At 37.9% G+C, this 25,874-nt stretch overlaps 1 protein-coding gene across 11 annotated transcripts in view; it reads left to right on the plus strand.

Moving 5' to 3' along the window:
* The window catches only part of TANC2 (tetratricopeptide repeat, ankyrin repeat and coiled-coil containing 2), a 357,151-nt gene that overhangs the window by 97,552 nt on the left and 233,725 nt on the right, over positions 1–25,874 (plus strand). For 7 of the 11 annotated variants that reach the window (XM_079905965.1, XM_079905957.1, XM_079905960.1 and 4 more), the window contains exon 4: positions 17,078–17,260. In XM_079905965.1, the coding sequence (XP_079762091.1) occupies positions 17,078–17,260 (183 nt within the window). The remainder of the gene's footprint in view (positions 1–17,077; positions 17,261–25,874) is intronic. The other 4 variants (XM_079905964.1, XM_079905967.1, XM_079905958.1 and 1 more) reach the window with 1 other exon arrangement.

Here is a 25,874-nt window from a genome sequence, read left to right on the forward strand (position 1 = left end):
TTCGTGTGCTTGAAACGTATACAAATTATCTTTAGTCTGGTGACGATGATTTCTTTATTAAACCCAGAGTGTTTTATTATATAGAATGATAAGGAAAATTATTTCAATATTCAGTATATCATTTCTTTATCTCAGTGTAAGAGTATATCTGGCATAGTGGCATCACTAATGTACAGGATTATTTTGTTGTTTTAGTACTTTCTCCTTCTGATAAAAATTATTTAGCTTTCAACATAGATTGCTTTAGGAATAAAGAAAAAAAATTTAATAATACATATGTGCCAGGCTCTGAGCTAGGTGCTTTCACAAAATCCTCATTTAATTCTCAGAGTAATGCTGTGAAGTATTATTTTCAGTCAGAAAATATTTCAGGCTTTACACTAATCTATGCCAAAAGTTTCAAATCAGCCTTGTTGGTAGCACATATTTAGAATCTTTCCATTCTTATATTTAAAACACAAATTTGTTTGTTGGTGGTTGGACCAACAGAGTTGAAAAGATCTGACCTTAAATGACAAATCCCTCTGAAGTGTCTTTATTTCTTGTCATATGTTTCTTCTGAGATTTAACTTCTTGTTGATAATTCTTTGTGTAACACTCTTTTTTCCAAAAAATTAAACTTGAAATTGGCCCTCTAGCCAACAATTTCTTATTATCTTAGGGTGCTAGGGGTATGTCAGAATGTGTTTATATATTTCAGTTACACTTTATATTTTTTAATGTGAGATATAATAATTGTATTAAGTAAAAAATTACTTTTACCAAACAATGTAGACATTTAAAAAGGATATGTTAGGGCTTCTTCCTCTTCCACTCCCCTAAAGTAACTAGCATTAATTGTATTCAGTCTGTATCCTTCCATGTTTTCCGCTAAAGTCATACTGGCACATGCATGGATATGTGTGTGTGTGTGTGTGTGTGTGTGTGTATGTATTACTTTGAAGATTTAAAAAAATAAAATGCATTTTTTTGTTTTTGTTTTTGTTTTTCTGCGGTAGGCGGGCCTCTCACTGTTGTGGCCTCTCCCATTGCGGAGCACAGGCTCCAGACACGCAGGTTCAGCGGCCATGGCTTACGGGCCTAGCCGCTCTGCGGCATGCAGGATCTTCCCGGACCGGGGCACGAACCCGTGTCCCCTGCATTGGCAGGCGGACTCTCAACCACTGCGCCACCAGGGAAAACCTAAAATGCAGTTTTAATTCTCTTCTCCCTCAGTTAACAGTGTAGCATGGCCATCCCTCCAGGAACATACTTAAATTCTAATTTCTTAAAATCTGTATAATCCTCCTTAGCTAAGTAATCCATAATTTATTCCACCATTTCCTCATCAATGAGTGTTCAGATTTTCAAAGTGATTCATAATAATTTACTTAGTAATATCTTAAACTCTAGGAATATGCAACCCTAATCACGTTTTGTGTCAGAACATATTAAGTATCCTACTTAGTATTATGATAATTGGACTAGTTAACACTAGAAGGCTTGTAGAAGCCACTCCTTGCTTATCCATATTTATGAATGAAATGGAATAAAAGCATGGGAACTAAAAAGGTTGGAAAAGGTATGTTGGACATTTAGAAAGATTCTGATTTAAAATATTTTTATCTGAATTCTTCTCGCAAGAGATAAAAATGACAAAAACCTCTTTGAAAAACTTCATAAGTTTTATTGAAGGGTCATAAAGAGTTGGATAACAAAGGATGAGGAAGGAACCTATTAGTGAAGCCTAGGGTAAAATTATTATCTAATAAATACATTTTGTGTTTTGTTTTGTTTGAGGCCAGGCTGGATTTAATAAATTTTATTCCTAGTGAAAGATTGAAGAGCTGGTTCCCACAAGGGGGCAGACTAAGACAGTCTGAAATCCTTGACACTATAAACAATATTTATTTTACATTCATAATTGATTTACTAAGAAGGAAGGGGAAGTCACCAGGGACTAGAAATGAGTAGAGAGACAACTGACCAACCATCGCATGAATGGTACCGTGTATTGGGGGCATCCACCTGCCTCTTCCCCAGTGCATGCGTGAACTTTTGGCAGGTTGGACGCTCAGCTGTGGCTGTAGTCAGGTTGGCCTCGGTGAGCAGAAGCCCATATTGCTGAGCCCATGTATAAATTGCATCCTGCTACCATGGCCTCTTTGTTAATGAGCCCACTGGGCAAAGATAGAATGGCTGGGTAAAGAGACTGGCTTAGTCCTCCAAACTGGTCGTCTTATCTACGGGGTTATTAAGCACCTTCTCTGTAGAGTTTGCCCTTTGGTAAGCATTCACATGGGACATAAATTGCTTCATATTCTGTGCCCTTTCAAAGAGGTCTGTCCATATACCTTATCCCCAGATTTCCTTGTCACCAGTTCTCTAATTATTCCTTCCAAATCTCTGAATATCCAGTCGTACCATTAAACACTGTCCTTGAGTCAGTATAGAACAGTATCTCTGTCATCTCTCCTCCCAGGCAAAATGAACAACTAGGTACCCTGTTCATACTTCTGGCCCTGGAAGGGTTTCCCTTCACCACTGTCCTTCAGGACCCCAGAATGGGGCTCTAGTATTGTTGTCATCTGCATGTTATCATGCAGAGATATCAGTAAACAAGATTAATTTTTTTTCCCCCTCAGTGAGATGGTCATAGAGAATTCTCCATGAGATAAAATATATCCAGATTGAGAGAAAAGAAGCAATATAGCAGGAATTAGGAACCTTGGGCATCTGGGCCACTTGCTTATGCAAATTATTTATGCCTTCAGGACCTGCTCAAGCCTGATCTCATGTACATCCCTTCCTTCTGATGATGAAGTGCTTCAGTACACACCCAACCATATTGCTTTGTTGGTCCAACAAAACTTAGTTCATGATGGACTGCCCAGGTCACATGGTAACATGGTGGCCCATGATCAGGCATTCATTCTAAGGCCCTGTGGTAAGCCAAAAGCTGTTTTTCGAAAAAGGGTGATAGTTATTTGTACCGGATGACATAGCTTTTTTACAGAATACTGGAGATCTGGCCTGAGATTCACCTAAAGTTGTGCAATAACCGTTCAAGATCCCTATCTAGCACAGGTCTGTCAAGCAACGCTGGATCCTAGTGGGTTATATAACCCAGGTGGCAAAGCAGCTTTCACAGCAGCCCGTGTGTGTTGCAGAGCCTTCGATTGTTGTGGGCCTCTCTCACATCCAGCAGTCTTGGTAAATGGTTCATAGCTGCATACCCAAATGAGGAACAGATGGCTTCAAAAATCCAAGGAGGTCTACTGGGCATTGCACTTCTTTCTCAGTATTAAGAGAGAGTAGGTGCAGCAACTTCATCACCTTGGAAGGGATATCTTGAATTGCTCAAGACCATAGGGCTCACAGAAATTTTACCAGTGTGGAAGACCTGTGAATTTTTGTGGAATTGATTTCCCACCTTCTGGAGTGCATATATTTTACCACAGTATTTAGATCAGTTGCTGCTTCTTGTTCACCAAGTCTAATCAGCATGAAATTATTAGTGTAGTAGACCAGCATGGTGCCCTTAGAATGGAAAGGCAGTTAAGGTCCCTGTGGATTAGATTATTCCTAAGACCAGGAGAATTAATAGCAGGTAGGCCAGTGAAAATGTATAGCTAACCCTGACAGCTGAATGCTTACCACTTACGATGATCTCATTCTCAGGTCTGTAGCTGCAGACCTGGTACCAGGGATATGTTGATTTGCTTTAGCAAGAAAACCACATCTAAAGCAGCAGCAGCAGTGGGATACACAACCTGAATAAGTTACAAAAATCCATTGGCATTCTCTAAGGTTTGTCTTTCTTCTGCTTAGGCCGTATCGATGAGTTGAATGGGAATGTGGTAAGAGTCATCACTCTAGGATCTTTCCAGTATTTCGTGATTGGATCATACTTTTTGCCTTATATTCTAGAAACTAAATGAACTTGATTCTGGACATAGGTGTAAAGCTTTACTGTGCAATACAGTAGTTATTGACCACTTGAAAAGTGACTGGTCCAAAAGGAGATGTGTTGTATGTGTAAACTACACACTAGATTTTGAAATTTTCTGTCTTCCCATTCATTCAATAATGTTTGCCTTTACTTATTATTTCTTTTAATTTTTAAAATTTTTTGTTTTTTGCGGTACGCGGGCCTCTCACTGTTGTGGCCTCTCCCATTGAGGAGCACAGGCTCCGGACGCGCAGGCTCAGCAGCCATGGCTCACGGGCCCAGCTGCTCCGCGGCATGTGGGATCTTCCCTGACTGGGGCACAAACCTGTGTCCCCTGCATCGGCAGGCGGACTCTCAACCACTGTGCCACCAGGGAAGCCCGCCTTTACTTATTGAAGCATTGTTGTAATAGTTACTTTAAGGTCTTTGGTGTTTAATTCTAATATCTGTATAATCTTGGGAGTAACATCTGTTGACTTTTCCTTCTCATGTTGAGATTTCCCTGTTTCTTCATATGCCATATTATTTTGGATTGTATCTAAGACATTTTGAATATTATGATATGAGACCCTAGATTTTATTTAAGTTCTAAGGAGAAGGTTGGTGTGTGTGTGTGTGTGTGTGTGTGTGTGTGTGTGTGTGTGTGTGTGCGTGCGTGTGTATGTCAGTGGCTAGTCAACCAGATTATGTTCAGGAAACAGATTCCTACCTGCATTCTCGGGGCTCTAGTTGCAACGTCAGTTCGGTTTTCTGAGCATTTCTATTTAGATCATTTCCACGTGTGGGACCCAGTATCCATTCTGGGACCAGAGTGGTAGTAAGTATGTCTTGTTGCTCTGTTCTTAAAGCCTATGGTATGGATGTTTAGGGTCACGTCCATGCACGCAGAGCTCAGAGGTGAGCCCTGAAGTTCATATACAACTCTATGGGATTGTTTGCTTGATACACCTCCACACCCCAATCTTACCAACATTTTCCAGCTCTCAGACTCTCCCTTGCCAGTAGTCTGGCTAAAAAACAGGGACTCTAGTTTCCCTGTTCCACTGTTCAATTCCTACAACTGTGTTTGTATCCAAGCCAAGTGATAAGAGGACAGAGAAATAAAAAGCAGTGAGGATTTGCCTCACACTCCTGGGATTACAATTCCTGGGGTCAGAAAAAAGGGTTCACTTCTCCCAGGGTTTTAGGTCCCTGCCCAGTCACCACTACCATCTCTCTGCTGCTACTGCCGTAGAATTGGCTGGAGACCAGGATAGAAGAGAAGGGAAAAAGGAGGGATTTCCCCTAGTTTCTCAGACTAGCAAGGGCCCCCTTCCCTGTTCCTCACTAGGAAGGGAGGGATTTTCTTGGAGCTTTTTCTTACCCGGTGTACACTTCTCAGTTTTGGGCTGCCTTTGAGTCCAGGTGAGGCAATACCTGAGAAAAAACATGGCAAACTCACCACCACTTCAATGGAACTTCACATTCTGTGCTTCTTTTCCAATCTGCCTGCTACTGTTTATTTTCATAGTCTTCAGATATGTATTCTACCCATTCTTTTTGGTTGGTTTTTGGTTATAGATTTATTTGTTTTAAAAAATAGATTTTCCGGCTTCCCTGGTGGCACAGTGGTTGAGAGTCCGCCTGCCGATGCAGGGGACACGGGTTCGTGCCCCGGTCGGGGAGGATCCCACATGCCGCGGAGCGGCTGGGCCCATGAGCCGTGGCTGCTGGGCCTGTGCGTCCGGAGCCTGTGCTCCGCAATGGGAGAGGCCACAACAGTGAGAGGCCCGCGTACCGGAAAAAAAAAAAAAAAAAAAAAATAGATTTTCTATTTTAGAGTAGTTTTAGGTTCACAGCAAAATTGAGTGGAAAGTACAGAGTTTCTATATATGCCTCTTGCACCCACACACCCACAGCCTCCTCCACTGTTAACATCCCAGCACCACAGTGGTACATTTGTTAAAATAGATGAAGCGACATTGACACATCATTATCACCCAAAGTTCATAGTTTACATTAGGGTTCACTCTTTTTCATTAGGGTTCACTCTTTTTTTTTTTTTAAGGAAGCCTTTCATTTTTATTTAAAAATATATATTTTTTAATTAATTTTATTCTTTGGCTGCGTTGGGTCTTCATTGCTGCACGTGGGCTTTCTCTAGTTGCGGCAAGGGGAGGCTACTCTTCATTGCAGTGCGCGGGCTTCTCATTGTGGTGGCTTCTCTTGTTGTGGAGCACAGGCTCTAGACGCGCGGGCTTCAGTAGTTGTGGCACGTGGGCTCAGTAGTTGTGGCTTGCAGGCTCTAGAGCGCAGGCTCACTAGTTGTAGCGCACGGGCTTAGTTGTTCCGCAGCAGGTGGGATCTTCCTGGACCAGGGCTCAAACCCGTGTCCCCTGCATTGACAGGTGGATTCTTAACCACTGTGCCACCAGGGAAGTCCCTAGGGTTCACTCTTGATGTTGTACATTCTATGATTTTGACAAATGTATAATGACATATACCTACTATTATAGTATCATGTAGAATAGCTTCACTGCCCTAAAAATCCTCTATACTCTAAATGTTCATCCTTCCCTCCCTACAATCCCTGGAATCCACTGATCTTTTTACTGTTTCCACTGTTTTGCCTGTTTCAGAATGTCATATAGTTGGAATCATACAGTATGTACCCTTTTCCGATTGGCTTCTTTCACTTAGTAATACACATTTAAGGTTCCTCCATGACATCTCATGATTTGATAGCTCATTTCTTTTTAGTGCTGAATAATATTCTATTGTTTGGATGTACCAGTTTATCCATTCACTGAAGCACATCTTGGTTGCTTCCAGGTTTTGACAGTTGTGAATAAAGCTGCCGTTAATATCCATGTGCAGGTTTTTGTATGGATATAAGTTTTCAACTCATTTGGGTAAATGCCAAGGAGCATGACTGCTGGATTGTAAGGTAAAGAGTATGTTTAGTTTTGTAAGAAACTGCCAAACTGTCTTCCGAAGTGGCTGCACCATTTTTCATTCCCACCAGCAATGAACGAGAGATCCGGTTGCTCCACATCCTTACCAGCATTTGGTGTTGTCAGTGCTTTGGATTTTGGCCATTCTAATAGGTGTGCAGTGGTACCTTGAGTTGTTTTAATTTGCAGTTCTCTAATGACATATATTGAATGTCTTTTTCGTATACTTATTTGCTTCTTTAGTGAGGTATCCGGGTCTTTTCCCATGTTTTAATTTTTTTTCTTATCATTGAGTTTGTATACTTTGGATATATTTTAAAATATTTTCTCTCAGTATGAGGCTTGTGTTCTCATATTCTTGACAGTGTCTTTCGTAGAGCAGACATTTTAAATTTTAATGAAGTCTAGATCATCAGTTATTGCTTTCGTGGATCATGTCTTCAAGGTTATCCAGATTTTCCATGTGATGTTCTAGGAGTTTTATACTTTTGCATATTACATTTAAGTGTGTGATCCATTTTGAGTTAATTTTTTATGAAGGGTGTAAGGTCTGTGTCTAGATTTATTGTTTTGGAGGTGGATGTCCAGTTGTCTAAGGATCATTTGTTGAAAAGACTATCTTTTCTCCAGTGTACTGCGTTTGCTCCTTTGGCTATATTTATGTAGGTCTATTTCTGGGCTTTCTATTCTGTTCCATTGATTTGTCTGTCTGTTCTTTCATCAGTACCACACTGCCTTGATTACTGTAGCTTTATAGTACATCTTGAAGTTCAGCAGTGTCAGTCCTCCATCTTTGTTCTTCCCCTTCAAATATTGAGTTGGGTATTCTGGGTCTTTTGCCTCTCCATATAAATTTTAGAATCAGTTTTTCTTTCTTATTTATTTAATTTTTATGGCTGCATCTGGTCATAGTTGTGGCACATGGGATCTTCGTCGAGGCATGCAGGATCGTTCGTTGTGGCACATGGGCTCTTTGTTGCTGTGCACGGGCTTCTCTCTAGTTGTGGCGCGTGGGTTTTCTGTCTCTACTTGCAGCACGCAGTCTTCAGAGCACGTGGGCTCTGTAGTTTGCAGCACGTGGGCTCTCTAGTTGAGGCGTACAAGCTCAGTAGTTGTGGCGCATGGAATTAGTTGCCCCACAGCGTCGTGTGTGGGATCTTAGTTCCCCGACCTGGGATCAAACCTGCGTCCCCTGCATTGTAAGGTGGATTCTTTACCACTGGACCACCAGGGAAGTCTCTAGAATCAGTTTTTCAATATCAACAAATACTGATTGGGTTTGCATTAAGTCTGCTAGATCAGTTTGGGGAGAATTGACATTTTGACAGTATTGATGCTTTGTATCCATGAACATGGAGTTTCTCTCCATTTATTTGGATCTTCTTTGACTTCTTTCATCAGAGTTTTGTAGTCTTCCTCATATAGATCTTCTATATATTTTGTTAGAATTATACCTAAGTATTTCATTTTTTTAATTCACAATTTTATAATTCCAACATCTTTGCCATATCTGAGGCTGGTTCTGATGCGTGCACTGTCTCTTCATACTGTTTTTTGTTCATTTGTTTGTTTCTTTAACTTTTAGTATGCCATGTAAGTTTCTGCTGAAAGGTGAATATGGTGTACTGGATAAAATGAACTGCGGCAAATAGTAATGTAATTTTAAGGTGGGAGTGGGGTGGGAAGCATTCTGTAGTCCTATGATTAGGTCTCAGTCTTTTGGTGAGCCTGTGCCCCTGGACTGTGAACTTTACCAGTGCCTCTGAGTTGTTGTGTTCCATTGATTTTGTGTCCATTCTTTTACCAATACCACATACTGTCTGGATTACAGTAACTTCACATTAGTCTTGAAATGAGGTGCTGTGAGACTCCAAACTTTGATTTTACTGTTCAAAATTATTTTATCTATCCTAGTCCCTTTGTTTTTACATGAGTTTAAAATCAGCTTTTTGATTTCTACCAGAATAATTGACTGCTGGATTTTCATTAGGATCGCTTTAAACCCGTAGATCACTTTGGAGACCTAGCATCCTAAAATCTTCAGATCCATGAACAGGTCAATAGTACATCTCTCCATTTAGGTCTTTGATGTCTTTCATCAGTGTTTTGTAGTTTTCAGCATACAAATATTGTACATATATTGTTAGATTTCTTCCTAATTATTTCATGTTTTTAATGGTGCTATTTTGGTGTTACTGGTTTAAATTTTTTTTAATTTTCTGCATATTCATTGCTGGAAATTTGCTTCTTGGATACGGACTCTGTAATCTTTGAGTTTGTCTAACCCACTTGTTTTTTTCTAGTGGATTTTTTTCTAGATTACTTAAAATTTTCTGCATAGGCAGGCGTGCTGTCTGATTACATGACCCCATACTAGCTATTACACTTCTCTTGGCCTGTTTCCTGTCTGATATTATGGACACGTTATGAGACTATTACTGAGTCACAGAGTGCTGTAAGTTAAAATGATATTTGGAATAATTTCAGGCAAAACCCCTTTGTTTCTGAAATATGTAAAAGCCCTTTGACTTTAGGGACTAGTTTATCACCATGCTCTGTTTTGTTTTGTTTCTCTGTGTACTTTTTAAAAATAACTTTTAATAACATATAAACTGGAAAATTCATAAGTAATGTATACAGTTTAATGAATTATCATGCTAGAGGCTTTTGATTTATAAGTTTTATTTGTGGTTATTTATGTAACTTGAAAAATTAGAAGGCAGTTCTGTAGAATAGGTACGGCCTTCAGCTAAAGAATTTCTTTATTAACTTGAACTTTAATATCTCGTAATCATCTGTACTAAATATAAGACTTAGGACTGAAATTTTTTTGAGTCATAATTACTCCTAACATTTCTTTAGTGTCCATATACTTGATATCCCTGTGCTATCTTTATTTTTTTTTAAAACAAATTTATTTATTTTATTTATTTATTTTTGGCTTCGTTGGGTCTTCGTTGCTGCATGCAGGCTTTCTCTAGTTTCAGGGAGTGGGGGCTACTCTTCATTGCTGTGCACAGGCTTCTCATTGTGGTGGCTTCTCTTGTTGCGGAGCATTGGCTTTACGTGTGTGGGCTCAGTAGTTGTGGCTCTCAGGCTCTAGAGTACAGGCTTAGTAGTTGTGGCGTACGGGCTTAGTTGCTCCGTAGCAACTAATGGGATCTTCCTGGACCAGGGCTCAAACCCGTGTCCCCTGCATTGGCAGGCGGATTCTTAACCACTGTGCCACCACGGAAGCCCTCCCTGTGCTATCTTAATTCAACTTTTGAATATCTAATCTCCGGGTATCCAGCAAAACTGATTTTTTTCTGTCACATTAGCAGTTTATTTTATTCTGCCATATCTCTATCACATTATTTCAGTAACTTTTATTCAGTTGATTATAGCAGGAAAAGTGAGTGGTAGGAAAATGAAGATTGAGTAATTTGGAGTACCAGTAAATATCATCTTACATGCTTGGTAAATTGGATTTCTTTTTTTTTTTTAACGTTTATTTTTTTACTTGGCTGTGCCGGGTCTTAGTTGCTGCACGGGGGTCTTCATTGCTGCATGTGGGATCTTTGTTGTGGCATGCGAACTCTATATTTGCGGCAAGTGGGATCTAGTTCCCTGACCAGGGATTGAACCCGAACCCCCTGCATTGGGAGTGTGGAGTCTTAGCCACTGGACCACCAGGGAAGTCCTGGTAAATTGGATTTCAAATTTTTTACTTCCTTCCTGTTATAAAATTATACATCCATTTCTTTTGCTATGCAGCTTTTCAGTGGTTCCCACTGAAATGCACCAGGTGTATTTCCATGCCCCATTGATGTTGTTCTTGGACTTGCTTGGGCCAGTAAAATATTAGTGAACAGAGGTCTTAAATATGCTCCTCTGATTTAACTTGGTCTCCTGCAGCCCTGTGATCTACCATGACAAGAGTGTGCCCCACATATTCACTGCCCCTTCAGTGACTAGGCCCAATATGAATGACACATTGGAATAGTTCTGAACGTGATAACCCAGCCAAGATCAGCTGACCCACAGTCAATCTACAGATTCATAAGCATAAAAGTGAATGTTGTAGACTACAGATATTTTGAGGTTGTTAGTTACCCAAGAAAAAATGGCTAATGCAGTCAAATTCTGTTCATGCATACCAGTACTTTTCTTTACTTGAAACATATATTTTTAGTTTTTTCTCTGTATTTATAGGGCAGAGAAGATAGAGGAAAATATTTTTAAGCAAAAAAGTAAACTAGGACATCCATACTGGACTAATTGCAGTATTATTCCTTAAGGAGTATTATTAGATTCTAAAATTATCAGCTAAGTTTTAACATTAGAACATTTCAAATGAAAAGAGATACTTCACTAAATCAAATGCATTCCTCTAGATATATTTTCTTTAAACAATCTAGTGCTGATTTTTCTTTAATTAGGGAATTATTACACTAATGACATACCTCTTTGTAAACCTGTAAAATACTATAATTCCATATAAATCAGTCTCATGTCTATTCATGAAAGCCCAAAGATTAGAAATCTATTAATAAAGAGACTTGTGAAATAGGTCTAGGAGATTTCATCTGATCACAGTTCCAGAGAGAAAGAGAAGAGAACGGTTGGAAGAAAATAATTGGTCAATATAGTAAAGGAAAGGACCCAGTGACTAATGAGAAATAAAAAGTTAAGACCTATTCTGGTAAAAGTTTTGAAATCCAAAGATAAGGAATAAGTCCTAGATTTCTAGCAACAGAAGTTTGGGGGAAAGATAGTAGTGATCTGGACTATGGTAGTGATAGGAGAAATGAAGAGAACATGGTAGATTTGAACTCTATATGAGGTTGATACTCTGCAGAATAGCTATTGCATTTGTTGCAAAGGGAAGTGATGGGAAGAAATGAATGATTACTAGTCTTCTGGTTTGAATAAATATGTGAGTGGGTGGTAAATATCTACGTAATATTTTTTAATTGCGGTAACTTACCATTTTAACCATTTTAATGTGTACAATTCAGTGGTTTTAGTACATTTACAGTGTTGTGCAACCATCACTGCTATATAATCCATCACCCCAAAAGGAAACCCTGTACCTATTAAGCAGTCACTCCTCATTCCTGTAGTCATCCCTGGCAACCACTAATCTACTTTCTGTCTGGATTTGCTTATTCTGAACATTTCATATAAATGGACTCATACAACATGTGGCATTGTTTTTGTCTGGCTTCTTACACTTAGTAGAATGTTTTCAAAGTTTATCAGTGTTGTGGCATGAATCAAGCCTTCATTATTTTTATTGCTAAATAATATTTCATTTTATAGATATACCACATTTTGTTTATTGATTCATCAATTAATGACATTTGAGTTGTTTCTGCTTTTTGGCTATTATGAATAATGCTTCTGTGAACATTCATGTTCAGGTTTTTGCTTGAAAACCTGTTTTCATTGCCTTTGGGTATATACATAGAAGAGGGATAGCTGGGTTGTATGGTAATTCTGTGTCTAACTTTTTGAGGAACTGCCAAACTGTTTTACACAGCAGCTGTACCATCTTATATTCCCACCAGCAATGTATGAAGGTTCTAATTTCTCCACATCCTTACCAACACTTCTTTGTTGTTGTTGTTTTAATAGCCATTCTACTGGGTGTGAAATGGTATTTCATTGTGGCTCTGATGTGTATTTCTTTAATGAATGATGATATGAGTATCTTTTTATGACCTTATTGTCCATTTGTATTGTACATTTCTCTTTGGAGAAATGTCTGCTCAAGTTTTTTGCCTACTTTTAAATTGCATTGTGTCTCTTTTTGTGGTTGAGTACTAGGAGTTCTTTTTATGTTCTTGATTCTAGACTCTTTTTTTTTTAAGTTTTTTATTTTAAAAACTTTTTTTGGCTGTGCCACTCTGGCATGTGGGATCTTAGTTCCCCAACCAGGGATTGAACCTGTGCCCCCTTCAGTGGAAGCACGGAGTCTTAACCACTGGGCTGCCAGGGAAGTCCCCTCAATTCTAGACTCTTATCAGATAAATGATTTTCAAATATTTTCTACCATTCTGAGGGTTGTCTTTTCACTCTCTTGATAGTGTCCTTTGATGCACAAATGTTTTATCTTCCAGTTTGCTAATTCTCTCTTCATCTGTGTCTAATCTGTTTTTTCAATCCACCTATTGAGTTTTTATTTTCATAATTCATTGCTGAAATTCTAAACTTTTACTTTCTTTAAATATTAAGCATGTTGGGCTTCCCTGGTGGCGCAGTGGTTGAGAGTCCGCCTGCCAATGCTGGGGACACGGGTTCGTGCCCCGGTCCGGGAGGATCCCACGTGCCACGGAGCAGCTGGGTCCATGGGCCATGGCCGCTGAGCCTGCGCGTCCAGAGCCTGTGCTCCACGACGGGAGAGGCCACAGCAGTGAGAGGCCCGCGTACCGCAAAAAAATATATATATATTAAGCATGTTAATTTTTTTCTTTTTACATAACATGACACAATTTTAATACAGCATTTGGTCAGTATTTCTCAATAGAAACTCTCAGCACTTTTGTCTCAGTAATTGACTGTGTCTAAGAGCCATGATGTATATTAGGTCTCCAGAACTTATTCATCTAATAACTGAAAGTTTTTACCCTTTGACCAACATCTCCTTTTGCCACCACCATTCTCCTCTCTACTACTATGATTTTGACCTTATTTTTTAGATTCCACATATAAGTGAGATTACATAGAGATTATTTCTTTCTGTGTCTGGTGGCTTATTTCACTTAGCATAATGTCCTCCAGGTTCATCCCTGTTGTTGCAAGTGGAAGGAGTTCCTTCTTTTTTAAGGCTGAATAATATTCCTCAGAGAGAGAGGGAGGGAGGGAGGGAGGGAGAGAGAGAGGGAGAGAGTGTGTATGTGTGTGTGTGTGTGTTTGTAAAATCACATTTTCTTCATCCATCCATCCATTGACAGACACTGAAATTGTTTCTATATTGTGGCTACTTTGAATAATGCTGCAGTGAACATGGGAGTGCAAGTATCTCTTTGAAATAGTAATTTTACTTCCTTTTGATATATGCTCAGAAGTAGGTTTGCTGGTTCATATGGTAGTTCTAGTTTTAATTTTTTGAGGAATCTCCATACTGTTTTTTGTAATGGTTGTACCAATTCACATTCCCACCAACAGTGTATAGGGGTTCCTTTTTCTCTGCATCATTGCCAATACTTATTATCTTTTGACTTTTTGGTAATAGCTGTCCTAACAGGTATGAGGTAGTATCTCATTGTGATTTTGATTTTTGTGATTGATGATTGTTGATGTTGAGTACATTCTCATGTGCCTGTTGGCCATTCGTATGTCTTCTTTGGAAAATATTTATTCAGGTCCTTTGCCCATTTTTTTAAAAAATTTATTTATTTATTTATAATTATTTTTTTGGCTGTGTTGGGTCTTCGTTGCTGTGCGTGGGCTTTCTCTAGTTGCGGTGAGTGGGGGCTACTCTTTGTAGTGGAGCGTGGGCTTCTCCTTGCAGTGGCTTCTCTTGTTGAGGAGCACGGGCTCTAGGCACGCAGGCTTCAGTAGTTCTGGCTCACGGGCTCTAGAGTGCAGGCTCAGTAGTTGTGGCGCATGGGCTTTGCTGCTCTGCGGCATGTGGGATCTTCCTGGACCAGGGCTCGAACCCATGTCCCCTGCGTTGGCAGGCAGATTCTTAACCACTGCACCACCAGGGAAATCCTGCCCATTTTTTAATTAGGTTTTTTTGTTTGTTTGTTTTATTTTGCTATTGAGTATGAGTTTTTTACATATTTTTAGTATTAACCCCTTATCAGATACATGGTTTGCAAACATTTTCTCCCATTCTGTAGGTTACCTTTTCATTTTGTTGATGGTTTCCTTTGCTGTGCAGAAACTTTTTAGTTTGATATAGTCTCACTTGCTTTACTTTTGTTTTTGTTGCTTGTGCTTTTGATGTCAAATCCAAAAAAATCATTTTCAAGATGAATTTCATGTTCTTTTCCCCCTGTGTTTTCTTCTAAGAGCTTTATGGTTTCAGGTCTTAGGTTTAAGTTTTAACCCATTTTCAGTTGATTTTTGTGTATGGTGTAGGATAAGGATCCAGTTTCATTCTTTTGCATGTGGATATTCAGTTTTTCCAATGCTAGTTATTGAAGAGACTATCCTTTCCCCATTGTATATTCTTGGTGCCTTTGTCAAAGATTAGTTGACCGTATATGCATGGGTTTATTTCTAAGTTCTCTGTTCTGTTCCATTGATCTATGTGTCTGTTTTTGTGCTAGTACCAAATTGTCTTCCTACTGTTTTGTAATATAACTTGAAATTAGGAAGTGTGTTATGCCACCAGTTTTGTTCTTCTTGCTCAAGATTACTTGATTACGTTAGCTATTCAGAGTCTGTTGTGGATCCATGCAAATTTTAGAGTTGCTTTTTCTATTTCTGTGAAAAAATGCCATTGGAATTTTGATAGGGATTACATTGGATCTGTAGATTACTTTGGGTAGTATGGACATTTTAACAATATTAATTCTTACAGTCCATGAATACAGGATATCTTTCCATATATTTGTGTCTTCAGTTTCTTCATCAGTGTCTTATAGTTCTCAATGTATAGATCTTTCACCTCCTTGGTTAAATTCATTCCTAAGTATTTTAATCTTTTTGGTGTTAAGCATACTAGTTTAAATTCTGTGTCTTATTGTTCCATAGTCTGTATTCCCTCTAAGACTTTATTTTGCATGATCTTTCTGACTTGCTTTTTTCATGTTCTCTTTTTGTTATTGTTAGTTAAGGACCAGATATTGTATATGAAAAATTGTGGAAGTATTTTGAGATCTGTGGTGATGTTATCTTCTTCTAAGAAGATTTATGTTTGTTTTTGGCAGGGACTAGCAATCCAAGATTGCCTTAATTAAATTTTGTGGTAGACATTTGGAGCTGAGCTTCAGTCCTGTAAAGGCCAGTCTAGTTTTTTTGTTGTTGTTTTTTTTAAAATAAATTAATTAATTTATTTTTGGCTGTGTTGGGACTTTCTTGCCGCATGTGGGCTTTCTCTAGTTGCAGAGAGCAGGGGCTACTCTTTGTTGTGGTGTGCAGGCTTCTCATTGCGGTGGCTTCTCTTGTTGAGGAGCATAGGCTCTAGGGTGTGTGGGCTTCAGTAGTTGTGGCATGCAGGCTCCGTAGTTGTGGCATGTGGGCTCTAGAGCACAGACTCAGTAGTTGTGGCACATGGGCTTAGTTGCTCCGTGGCATCTGGGATCTTCCCGGACCAGGACTCGAACCCGTGTTCCCTGCATTGACAGGCAGATTCTTAACCACTCGCCACCAGGGAAGTCCCTAGTTTTGGTTTATACACACTCCTAGAATGTAGCCCTTTGGGGTTCCAAACAAAAGTGTTGGAGTTACACCAGCTCCCCCTTCGCAACTTGGTTCTCCAGCCATTCCAGTACTTGTCTTCCCAGCTCTGTAAAACTGTCAATGGCTTCTTAGCCTTTCAGATGCCACAAAGTAAAAAGTGGCCCCAAATACCAGGTCTCAGTCTTCTTGTAATTCTTCATCATGCTATTAACTCTCCAGTGCCTTCAGGAAGATTTTTAAAATGTATATAGTTGTAGTTTTCTTAGGGAAAGGTTGGTCTGAAGTATATAATCTGCCATTGCCGGAAGTAGAAGTCAACAGTACGTAAGTGGAAGTAAACAGCATATCATTTACTCTTTTTTTAAATGTTTGAGCAGATTCAAAAATCACCATATAATGTTAGTCTTACCCATTTATATTTTCAGGTACATTCTTGGAGAAAGAGAATAAGAAATAGGGTTACAGTGATCCTACTAGGAATTGCACAGATTGGATTGTCAAGCAGGGGAATATCTTCTTCCATGTTTGTCTTCTCAGGGACAACTGAAGACCATTGCTGTAATCTAACACTTGTTGCATTGTACTGTAATTACTTTTTATATGACTACATTGTTCATGAGACAGTGAGCCCCTTACGAGGAGGAATCCTGTCTTATTCATGTTCAGTTCCCTAGTGCTGGACCTGAAGTTAAGTACCCAGTTACGTAGAAATGAATCTGTGTTGGGAGTTCCTTATTTTCTTTTCACAGTGAAAAATCAATATCAGTGTACACTGTGCTGAGTCATCCAAAAAGATAACTTTTAATAGAGAAGAATTTTAGTAGAAGAGTATTTTCTCACCAGCTCTTTTCTCCCATTCTCTTCTATGTAACAGGTGGCATCTCCACAGAAAGCGACTGTGCTTTTGAGCCAGACTACGCCGTCCCACCACTTCCAGTGAGTGAAGGTATGCAGCACATTCGGATTATGGAGGGCATGTCTCGCTCTCTTCCATCCTCCCCCTTACTCACACATCAGTCTATCAGTGTTCGGCTCCAACCTGTGAAGAAGTTAACTGGTAAGGACTTTACCTAAATTTAGTATATTTAACAGGAAACCTAACAGTGTGGCACTCTAGGTCATATCAGATATGTTTATGTGCAGCTCTAGGTTTTTCCTCTTTGGCCTTACTAATGTCACAGACTCTTGGAAAGTGGAGCTCCTACCGATTTTAGTTTAGGGAATTAGAGTAGTGCTCCATTTGACAGAGTGTTGTATTTATTTCCTAAATGATCCATCTGTTGTAGACATATTTTTCTAGGCTTTCAGGAAATTTTCAGCTTTGCCAGAATATACTGTTGTTCTGATTGCATTTATCAGCTTGTTCGTGTCAGATTACCAAATGGAGATATTGTAATTCTAGAATAAGAAACGCTTCATAGTTTAGCAAAGGTACGTCAGTTTGAAATCCTGATGTGTATATTTCATACCTGTTTTTAAAAGCTGATCTAGATAGTTACCTCTCCATGGTACAGTCCAACTTGTTAGGATATTTACCATAATTGATAAGTTGTGGATTAACTTTAATATGATCTCACAGTATGTATTGTGCAGTCAGGTCTAGTTGTTAGGTGTGAAACTGTGTCTTGATTAAATGAACTTTTATCCCTTAAAGCTTTTTCAGGGAAGAAATGTTAATATATTAAATGATACTTATGTGCGAAAATACGTACACCTGGATCACTTTGTCAGGTTTCTTTTAACATTATTGGTTTATATCAACATCAGGAAGTTGACTGGTGTTGAATGGATTATGAGTGTATGGAGGCAGGAAATGAAGTCATTCCCAAAGCCTATATTGACTTCCTCCTATGCGTCTGGCATTGAGTTAGACAGTAGTGTTGATTATCGAATGACAATTCAAAAGAAAATAAGATGATAGAGGGGGAAATGAGATTTTTCACTCTTCCATCTATTTTGAATGGAACTTTTGCAATGTTTATAATTTTCATTAAAATAATAGTATTTCTTTATTCTGTAGTTCCACAGAGCATAACTTATGCTTCTTTACAACCTGCACAAAGCGTAAGTTATGCCTCTTATATTTTTTATTGTTTTTTTAGGCATCTTCAAATGACTGAGTCAAAGTCTACTTTGATTCTTGGGTCATTAGGTAAAAATCAGTAAAGTAGCTTAATAACATTTTACTAAAATACTTATTCCTTCTGTTATCTAAAAACAGGGTAAGTTTTATGTGATTGGGCTTGAATAAAAATTTCAATGCTTTGAAATCCCTGCTTTTTTTTTTACAGTTTAAGGTATTATTGATTACTGAAAATACAAATAATCAAATCTGATGGCAGTCAAGTGATGTGCTTCATTTTACTACACATATTGGAAGAAATAGTAAGAAAAATTCAGTTTCCTTATAGAAGTTAGCTGCATTGCCTGAGGTTTTAGAGATAGCACTTTCCTACCCCATTAGCCTATCTCAGTTTGAACTTTAACTTAAGTAGACAACCTTTAGATGACCTAAAAGATAAATACATATACTAACAAAGTCAACAACATGCCTGATATCACAGAGATAGTACAGGGAAGCAGTAATAGGAAGTGCACTTGGTTAATTACAGGTATGAACTATTCAGTTTTAATTTTACAGTGCTCGAAGTATAAGCATCCTCTCAAATAATTTTATTTACTGAAGAGGTTGTCAGAGGCCTAAGAATTTGAAGTTTGAGAATGCATTTTTAAATATCTGAATGAAAGAAATCTCTCTCCTGAAAGAGGATGCCATGAAAATTTTTCTGTGGCCAATTTTCTGCCAAGTGAATTAGATGATAAGAATTTTCTGGTTTAACCTGGAATTAAATTACTTTGAAATTTAAATTAAAAATATTATTTAGGGGCTTCCCTGGTGGCACAGTTGTTGAGAGTCCGCCTGCCGATGCAGGGGACACGGGTTCGTGCCCCGGTCCAGGAAGATCCCACATGCCGCGGAGCGGCTAGGCCTGTGAGCCATGGCCGCTGAGCCTGCACGTCCGGAGCCTGTGCTCCACAACAGGAGAGGCCACAACAGTGAGAGGCCCGCGTACCTCAAGAAAAAGAAAAAAAATTATTTAGTAGATTATTCATCAGTTATCTTTCCTTTCCTAATTATATTTTGTTATAAATAAGTAAAAAGAACTTTGTATGGGAAAAGATTAACTGACCATAAGGAAATGTCCTTCAGAGAATGGTTCTTAACAAAATACATTAATATGGCCATTAGGGCTACAGTAACTAATTTATGCATTTCCATTCATTTAAACTTCCAACTACCTTATCTTTCTTGTATTCATATTACAACCAAACCGAATAAGTAGGGCCAGAATAGTTATTTTCTTCTGTTTTCTTTCTGGCTTTCTAATATTTAGTCCCCTGTCTCTGCTATGGTCAGGGTAGTTTGCTCATTATTCTTCTGTGCTTTTCACTGAATCACTAAACAAATATTTGTTTAGGACCTACTATATGCCAGGCACTGCTCTAGATACAGTAAATAGAGTTGAATCTCCTGCCTTCAAGGTATTTATATTCCATTTGGGAGGGAGACTGATAATAAACATATAACCAATAAATAAATAATTTTAGATAGTAACTAGTACTGTGAAGGTGATAAAGTAGGAAAAGGGATAGAGAAAGACTGGGGTAGAGGTAGGTTCTTTCTATGAAGTGATCAGGGAGAGTCAGAGAAGGAGGTATTTGAAATGAGGTCTGAATAACAAAAAGAAGCCAGCCATGGGAAGATCTGGGATCAGAGGCTTCCAGGCAGAGGGAACAGCGAGAACAAAAGTCCTAAAGCAGAAAGCAGCGTTGGCATGTTCAAGGATTAGAAAGAAGGCAGGTGTGTTGTCAGCAAAATAAGTCAGAGGGGAGGGGAGTATGAAATAATTGAAGAGGTAGGCAGAAGCCAGAGTTTTTAGAATCATGGTAAGGAATCTACTCTGTAGGATTCTAAGCAGAGCTGGAATGGGAATAATATGATCTGATTTAGCTTTTAATCAGATCTTGGTGACAGATGTGCTCAGAGTAGAGAGTATGGGGGTCTGGAGTATCCCATTAACCTTGGGTGTGTTTTCCTGATCTTTAATAGATCTTTAACTTCTAACAAGTTAGTAGAGGTTGAAAAGACAATTAATCTTTTTTTTTGTTTTATCTCGTAAAACATAATGGAGCAACTTTTCCTATTACTATATAACCTTTGTACTCTCAACGTATTTGTTTTATACACAGAGGTGTATATGAAGATCCATTTCCAAATACTTTGATTCTCTTTAGTCTCGAGGGAGTGAGAATGGGGAAAGGTTTGCTCAAGAATAAAGACATGTAATTTGAAGCTGGAAAAATAATTTTATATATATATATAGAATATATATAGCTCTACCCTGTACAAAAACAAGTTACTGTAAAAGTGATCAAGAGAAAAACAGGCTCCTCTGTGGTCATACTGCTTGAGTTTGTATCCCAGCTCTGAGAAAGTCACTTTACTACCTGCTTCTGTTTCTTCATCTGCAAAATGGGGTTAACAATACCTCCTACCTCATGGATAGTCAGGTCTATAACCCATTGATGGTTATCACATTGCTTAATACTTGATTAAAACTGTGTTTGGCAAATAATAAATGCTCAGAATGTGTTCGCTGTTATTGTTAACAAAATTGTTAAATTTGGTGAGAAGTTTTTAAAAATTTCTTTTAGCATTAGACACCAATTCGGAACTTTAAGACTTTGCACGTTTTAAAAATTATACTTTTTAATGAGTAATAGTAATAATGATAATAATTCTCATTTGAGTGCCTGTTGTGTTGACATACACATGTCAACTCACGTATTCTTCACATGTATCTCAATTTTACACATGAATAAATTAAATCTTAGAGAGGTAAAATGTCTTGCTCAAAATGATACAACTAGGAAACGGTCAGAGCCAAGATTAAATACCTAGGCCTTTAAACCCTAAATGTGTCTCATTTTACCAATGAAAAAATTGAGGTTTAGAGAACTTAACCAACTCACCCAAGGCATCTGGTATATCGCTTAAGACTTTTTTGTTAAAAAAAGTAACATAGCCAAATGGTTTAAGCCAATATAGGGAAACTAGAAGACCTAGAGGTTAGTCAGGCCTCAAGGTTCACTTGCTCAGTGGATGTTGCTCTGCACTGGGGGAGGCGTGGAAGAGAGTATGCAGAGACACACCGTTGGCCCCAGTAACTGTGGTCGTGGGATTGCCCCGTTCTCTGGATTCTTACTCAGTGACCTTTTCCAGATGCTTTTGTTCATAATATCATAAAGCCCCTCAGCATACTTCTTAAAATATAGATAATTGCGAGTGCCAGTAGTTCGCTCATTCAACACCTAATGAATTTACACTGTCTGCCTACTATGTACACTGTAGGTTTAGTAAAAGCTAAATTTTGAGTATTCATACTGTTAGTAGGGCTGTAAATTGGTACACCCTTTTTTTATTAAAGTTTTTAAAAATTTATTTATTTATTTATGGCTGCGTTGGGTTGCTGTGCGTGGGCTTTCTCCAGTTGTGCCAAGCAGGGGCTACGCTTTGTTGCAGTGGGCGGACTTCTCATTGTGGTGGCTTCTCTTGTTGTGGAGCACGGGCTCTAGGCATGTGGGCTTCAGTAGTTGCGACGTGCGGGCTTCAGTAGTTGTGGCTTGCAGGCTCTAGAGCGCAGGCTCAGTAGTTGTGGCCATGGGCTTAGTTGCTCCACGGCATGTGGGATCTTTCCGGACCAGGGATCGAACCCGTGTCCCCTGCATTGGCAGGTGGATTCTTAACCACTGCGCTACCAGGGAAGTTCCAGTACGCCCTTTCTGTAGAACAGTTTGAAATATGTATCAAACTTGTAATGCACATAATCTTTGACACAATAGTTTTATTGCTAAGATTGTATTTTATAAATAAATTTGAAATGTATGTGTATGTATATATAATATTGTTTATGTAGTAAAAATGAAAATCTAAATATCAATAATAGTAATCCACTTGTGTTTTAAAATGATATGCAAACATACACACATCACAGGTGTGTTCATTTGGTGGTGGAGTGGAGATACGATAGCTCTAACTCAAAAGCAGGAGAATGACATGAATTTCGTTGTATATCCTTCTATCATGTTTGTATTTTTATGTGTAAAACCCAATGTATCTCATGAGGCAATATAACGAGATGGACCCTGAGTGCCCTTTTCTAATTGTGTCAACTTGTGCAAAGTTGCTTCGTCTCTGTACTTCAGTTTTCTTGTTTCTAAAATAAGGATAGTAATAGTATTTACCTCATAGGACTATAAGAGAATTGGATGAGTTGGTTTGTGTAAAAGCTCATAAAACAGCATCTGGCGTAGAATAAGTAGTCCAATAAATGTTAGCAATGGTCATTATTATAGTTTTAAAATAGATTTGGGTGACTTTGTGTCAGCTGTCAAATATGAATTCTGAGCCTTTGGAAGATGACCTTCAAGTACTTTATTTAATAGCCTTAAGTAAGTCCCTCTCCTGTTCTGAGGAGTAACCTTAAAATACTGATATCAAAAGGATTAGTATCTGGGAATACTAATTAGTGTTAGCCTCTGGGAAAAGATTTTTTGGCCTGATTTTTAAAGTATTTGCTACCAATAGATTGTAATGACCAAGTGGCAATCCAATTTAGATGGTAAATAAGTTACAATAACCAGTCTGATCATGCTACAGCCTAGTTATTTTAGATGCTAGCTAAGGCCAAAATATTATTTTAAAATACATTATTAATAAAATGGAATCATTGACTTCTTTCTGAGACATCCTGGGAAAATTGCTTACAGCTATTTTGACATTAAAAAGAACCTATACATAGTTAGTCTACATAGTCTGATATATTATAGTGTACTTATGATATGTTCTTCACATAAGAATAATTATCTTGCAATTGTTAGAAACACTGGAATTCAAGGTGTACTTTAGTAAATTTTATTAGAAAAAATACAGGGTTGCTATGAAGATTAAATAAGATTTCTTAAACATACAACCTAGCATGTAATAAACATTGATAAATGTTACTTTTTAAAATTTAATTAATTTTTTATACAGCAGTTTCTTATTATTTATGATAAATGTTAGTTTTCATTTTATATCTTGGATAAAGTGGAAATATAGTCTTGAGAAAATTATTGAAAAGCCAGTTTGGACATATAAAGAGCCTAGAGATCATGTTAGTCTTCGCAGTTTGATTTATCTTAGTGTACATGCTACTGTAGGATAGGAGTAAATACAGCTAGGGATTTATAACCAGGGAGGAAGATGGCAAGGGTGGCAGTGGATAGAAAATTACTAAGTGGAGACATCAAGGGTAGGGGAAGGGTTTGCTGAAGGCAAACCAGGGAATTAGATAAAGTGTGTGGGGTTCTTGCTGAACTGACTTTGCAGGATTCTTGATACAACTGGTCTAAGCTGGGTGTAAGATAGGCTACAAGGATGTACTGTACAACATGGGGAATAGAGCCAATATTTTGTAATAACTGTAAGTGGAGTGTAACTTTTAAAAACTGTGTAGATAGGTAGGTAGGTAGGTAGGTAGGTAGGTAGGTAGGTAGGTAGATAGATAGATAGACAGATAGATAGGGGGCTCAGAGCAGCCTAACTACATTTTAGTTAAGGAGAGAGTCTTTGTCATTATGTATATTTTGAACACCTAAATGGCAACATACATTATCAAATAAAGAGTTCTTTATTTGATGTTTGCATGTGCTGAATTTGCAACATAATTAAATCTGCTCTTTTTAGATTTTTATAGGAACTCAAGAGTTTGTATAGAGCAAATAATTTTCTCTTCTACTATTTTTTTTATATTTAAATGGAAGTCACTCATACAGAGTAAAAGCATTATTTATACCATTGTGGTATTTATAGTGGGATTATTTAAGGCAACTGTAGTGTTGCTGTGTATATTCCACTGAAATACAGTAGTTCTGTCTTCCTACCTCTATTCAACCACTGCTGGGTAAAGGTTGAAAAAAAATGCCAAAATGTCCCTTAACGGAGAAAGGGCCAAAATCCTCTGGTGAGGATCAACAGTGCCCAGGAACCTCTGGAGTCGAATACTCACATTTTAGGGTCTGAGTTGACTTAGCCAAGTATATGCAAGATTGTAAGAAACCATGACAGTATTTTTCAACAGAACTCTTATCAGTACCTACCTATGAGAAGTTGTTCTTTATAAACTTGTGCTCAGTTTCCCATTTCCTTGTATCTCTCTAAATGGTCATTACCTCCTACAATGTATTCTTTTTTATTTGTAGACTAATATTTTCTAGAAGAAAATAGTGTCTTTCTAGGAAAACTATAGCATATAGTACAAATGAGGGTAATTCCCAACACGATGTTTTTATAATTTTCCTGTGAAACTGTTATTTTTAGTCTTCATCTGTGTTTTAAAAAAAAAAAGTTCCTGAGAGGTGTTCTTTTCTTTGATGTAGAATTTAACTGGTAAGCAAATGAGCTGATCCCCTACTTTCTTTTTCTATCTTAGTAGTTGTTTGGTTAGGATCTCAGTTGTAGAAAACTGAGTTGCCTTGGCTAGTCTAAACAGAAAGACATTTAGTGAAGTGTTATGATAGCTTTCAGAATCTCCAGGAAGACCTGACTGCAGCCAGAAACTCCACCACCCTACAATCCTAAAGGAACAACACAACTACCTCTATCACAGTTGCCCTGGAGGAACCAGATGTACCCTCACCTTAGTGTTTATCATATGCTAATTGATTTCTTTTTTTCCAGTGTGCATATATATATATGGTGTATGTATGTTCAAGTGCTTTTATTAGAAAACAAGAAATACCGAAAGTAAATTTACTATTAATTTAACTCAAGGAGATAGAAGAAGAATAAGTAAACATAAAAGAAGTAATCAAAAAATTAAAAGCAAAAATGAGTAAAACTAAAAAACAAAATAAAAATTCTTGATCAGTGAAGCCACAAACAAGTTCACTGAAAAGATTAAGGGAGTGGAACAATCTTTGACAGGTATGATTTTTCCACCAAAGAGGAAAAGAGGAGAGAGAAAAGATAACATATGCGATACATAGAACAAGGAATGAAATAGCTGCTGATAATAATGTTCTTTATTGTAACAGAATATAGTATACAGGCTTATAGCAGAACAACCTAAAAACTAGATAACTGGAAGAAAACAAACTGTAAAATTGACTCAAGTAAACTTAAAAATATGACTAGCTCAGTAACCATAGAAATCAAAGAACCCTAAGACTCAGCAGGTCCAGATGATTTTACAGTCAAGTTTTATTAAACTTTTAGGTGATAATAATAGTTATAGTAATAATAGATAATGTATATTGAGCTGTTTCTCTGTTCCAGACGGTATGAAATGCTTTACGTAGTGAGCAGATTTAATTTTCATGGCAATCTAAGTGGATAGTCAGTGGCTTCTATGTGAAAAATTTCAGTGATGGCAAGCTTTCTACTTTGTACTTAGCCTATTTTGTTGAATAGTTTTAACCATCAATTTTCTCTTTACACATATGCAAATGTCCTCTATTGTTCCCACCTGCTAGTTCTAGTTCTTTTTATTTATGACATAAATGAACCTCCTCTTTCACATGGCAGTCCTTTATATCCTGGGAAGCCATTTTCATATCTGCTTTCTCTA

This window comes from Stenella coeruleoalba, assembly GCF_951394435.1.
Source record: "Stenella coeruleoalba genome assembly, chromosome: 19".
Taxonomy (NCBI): Eukaryota; Metazoa; Chordata; class Mammalia; order Artiodactyla; family Delphinidae; genus Stenella; species Stenella coeruleoalba.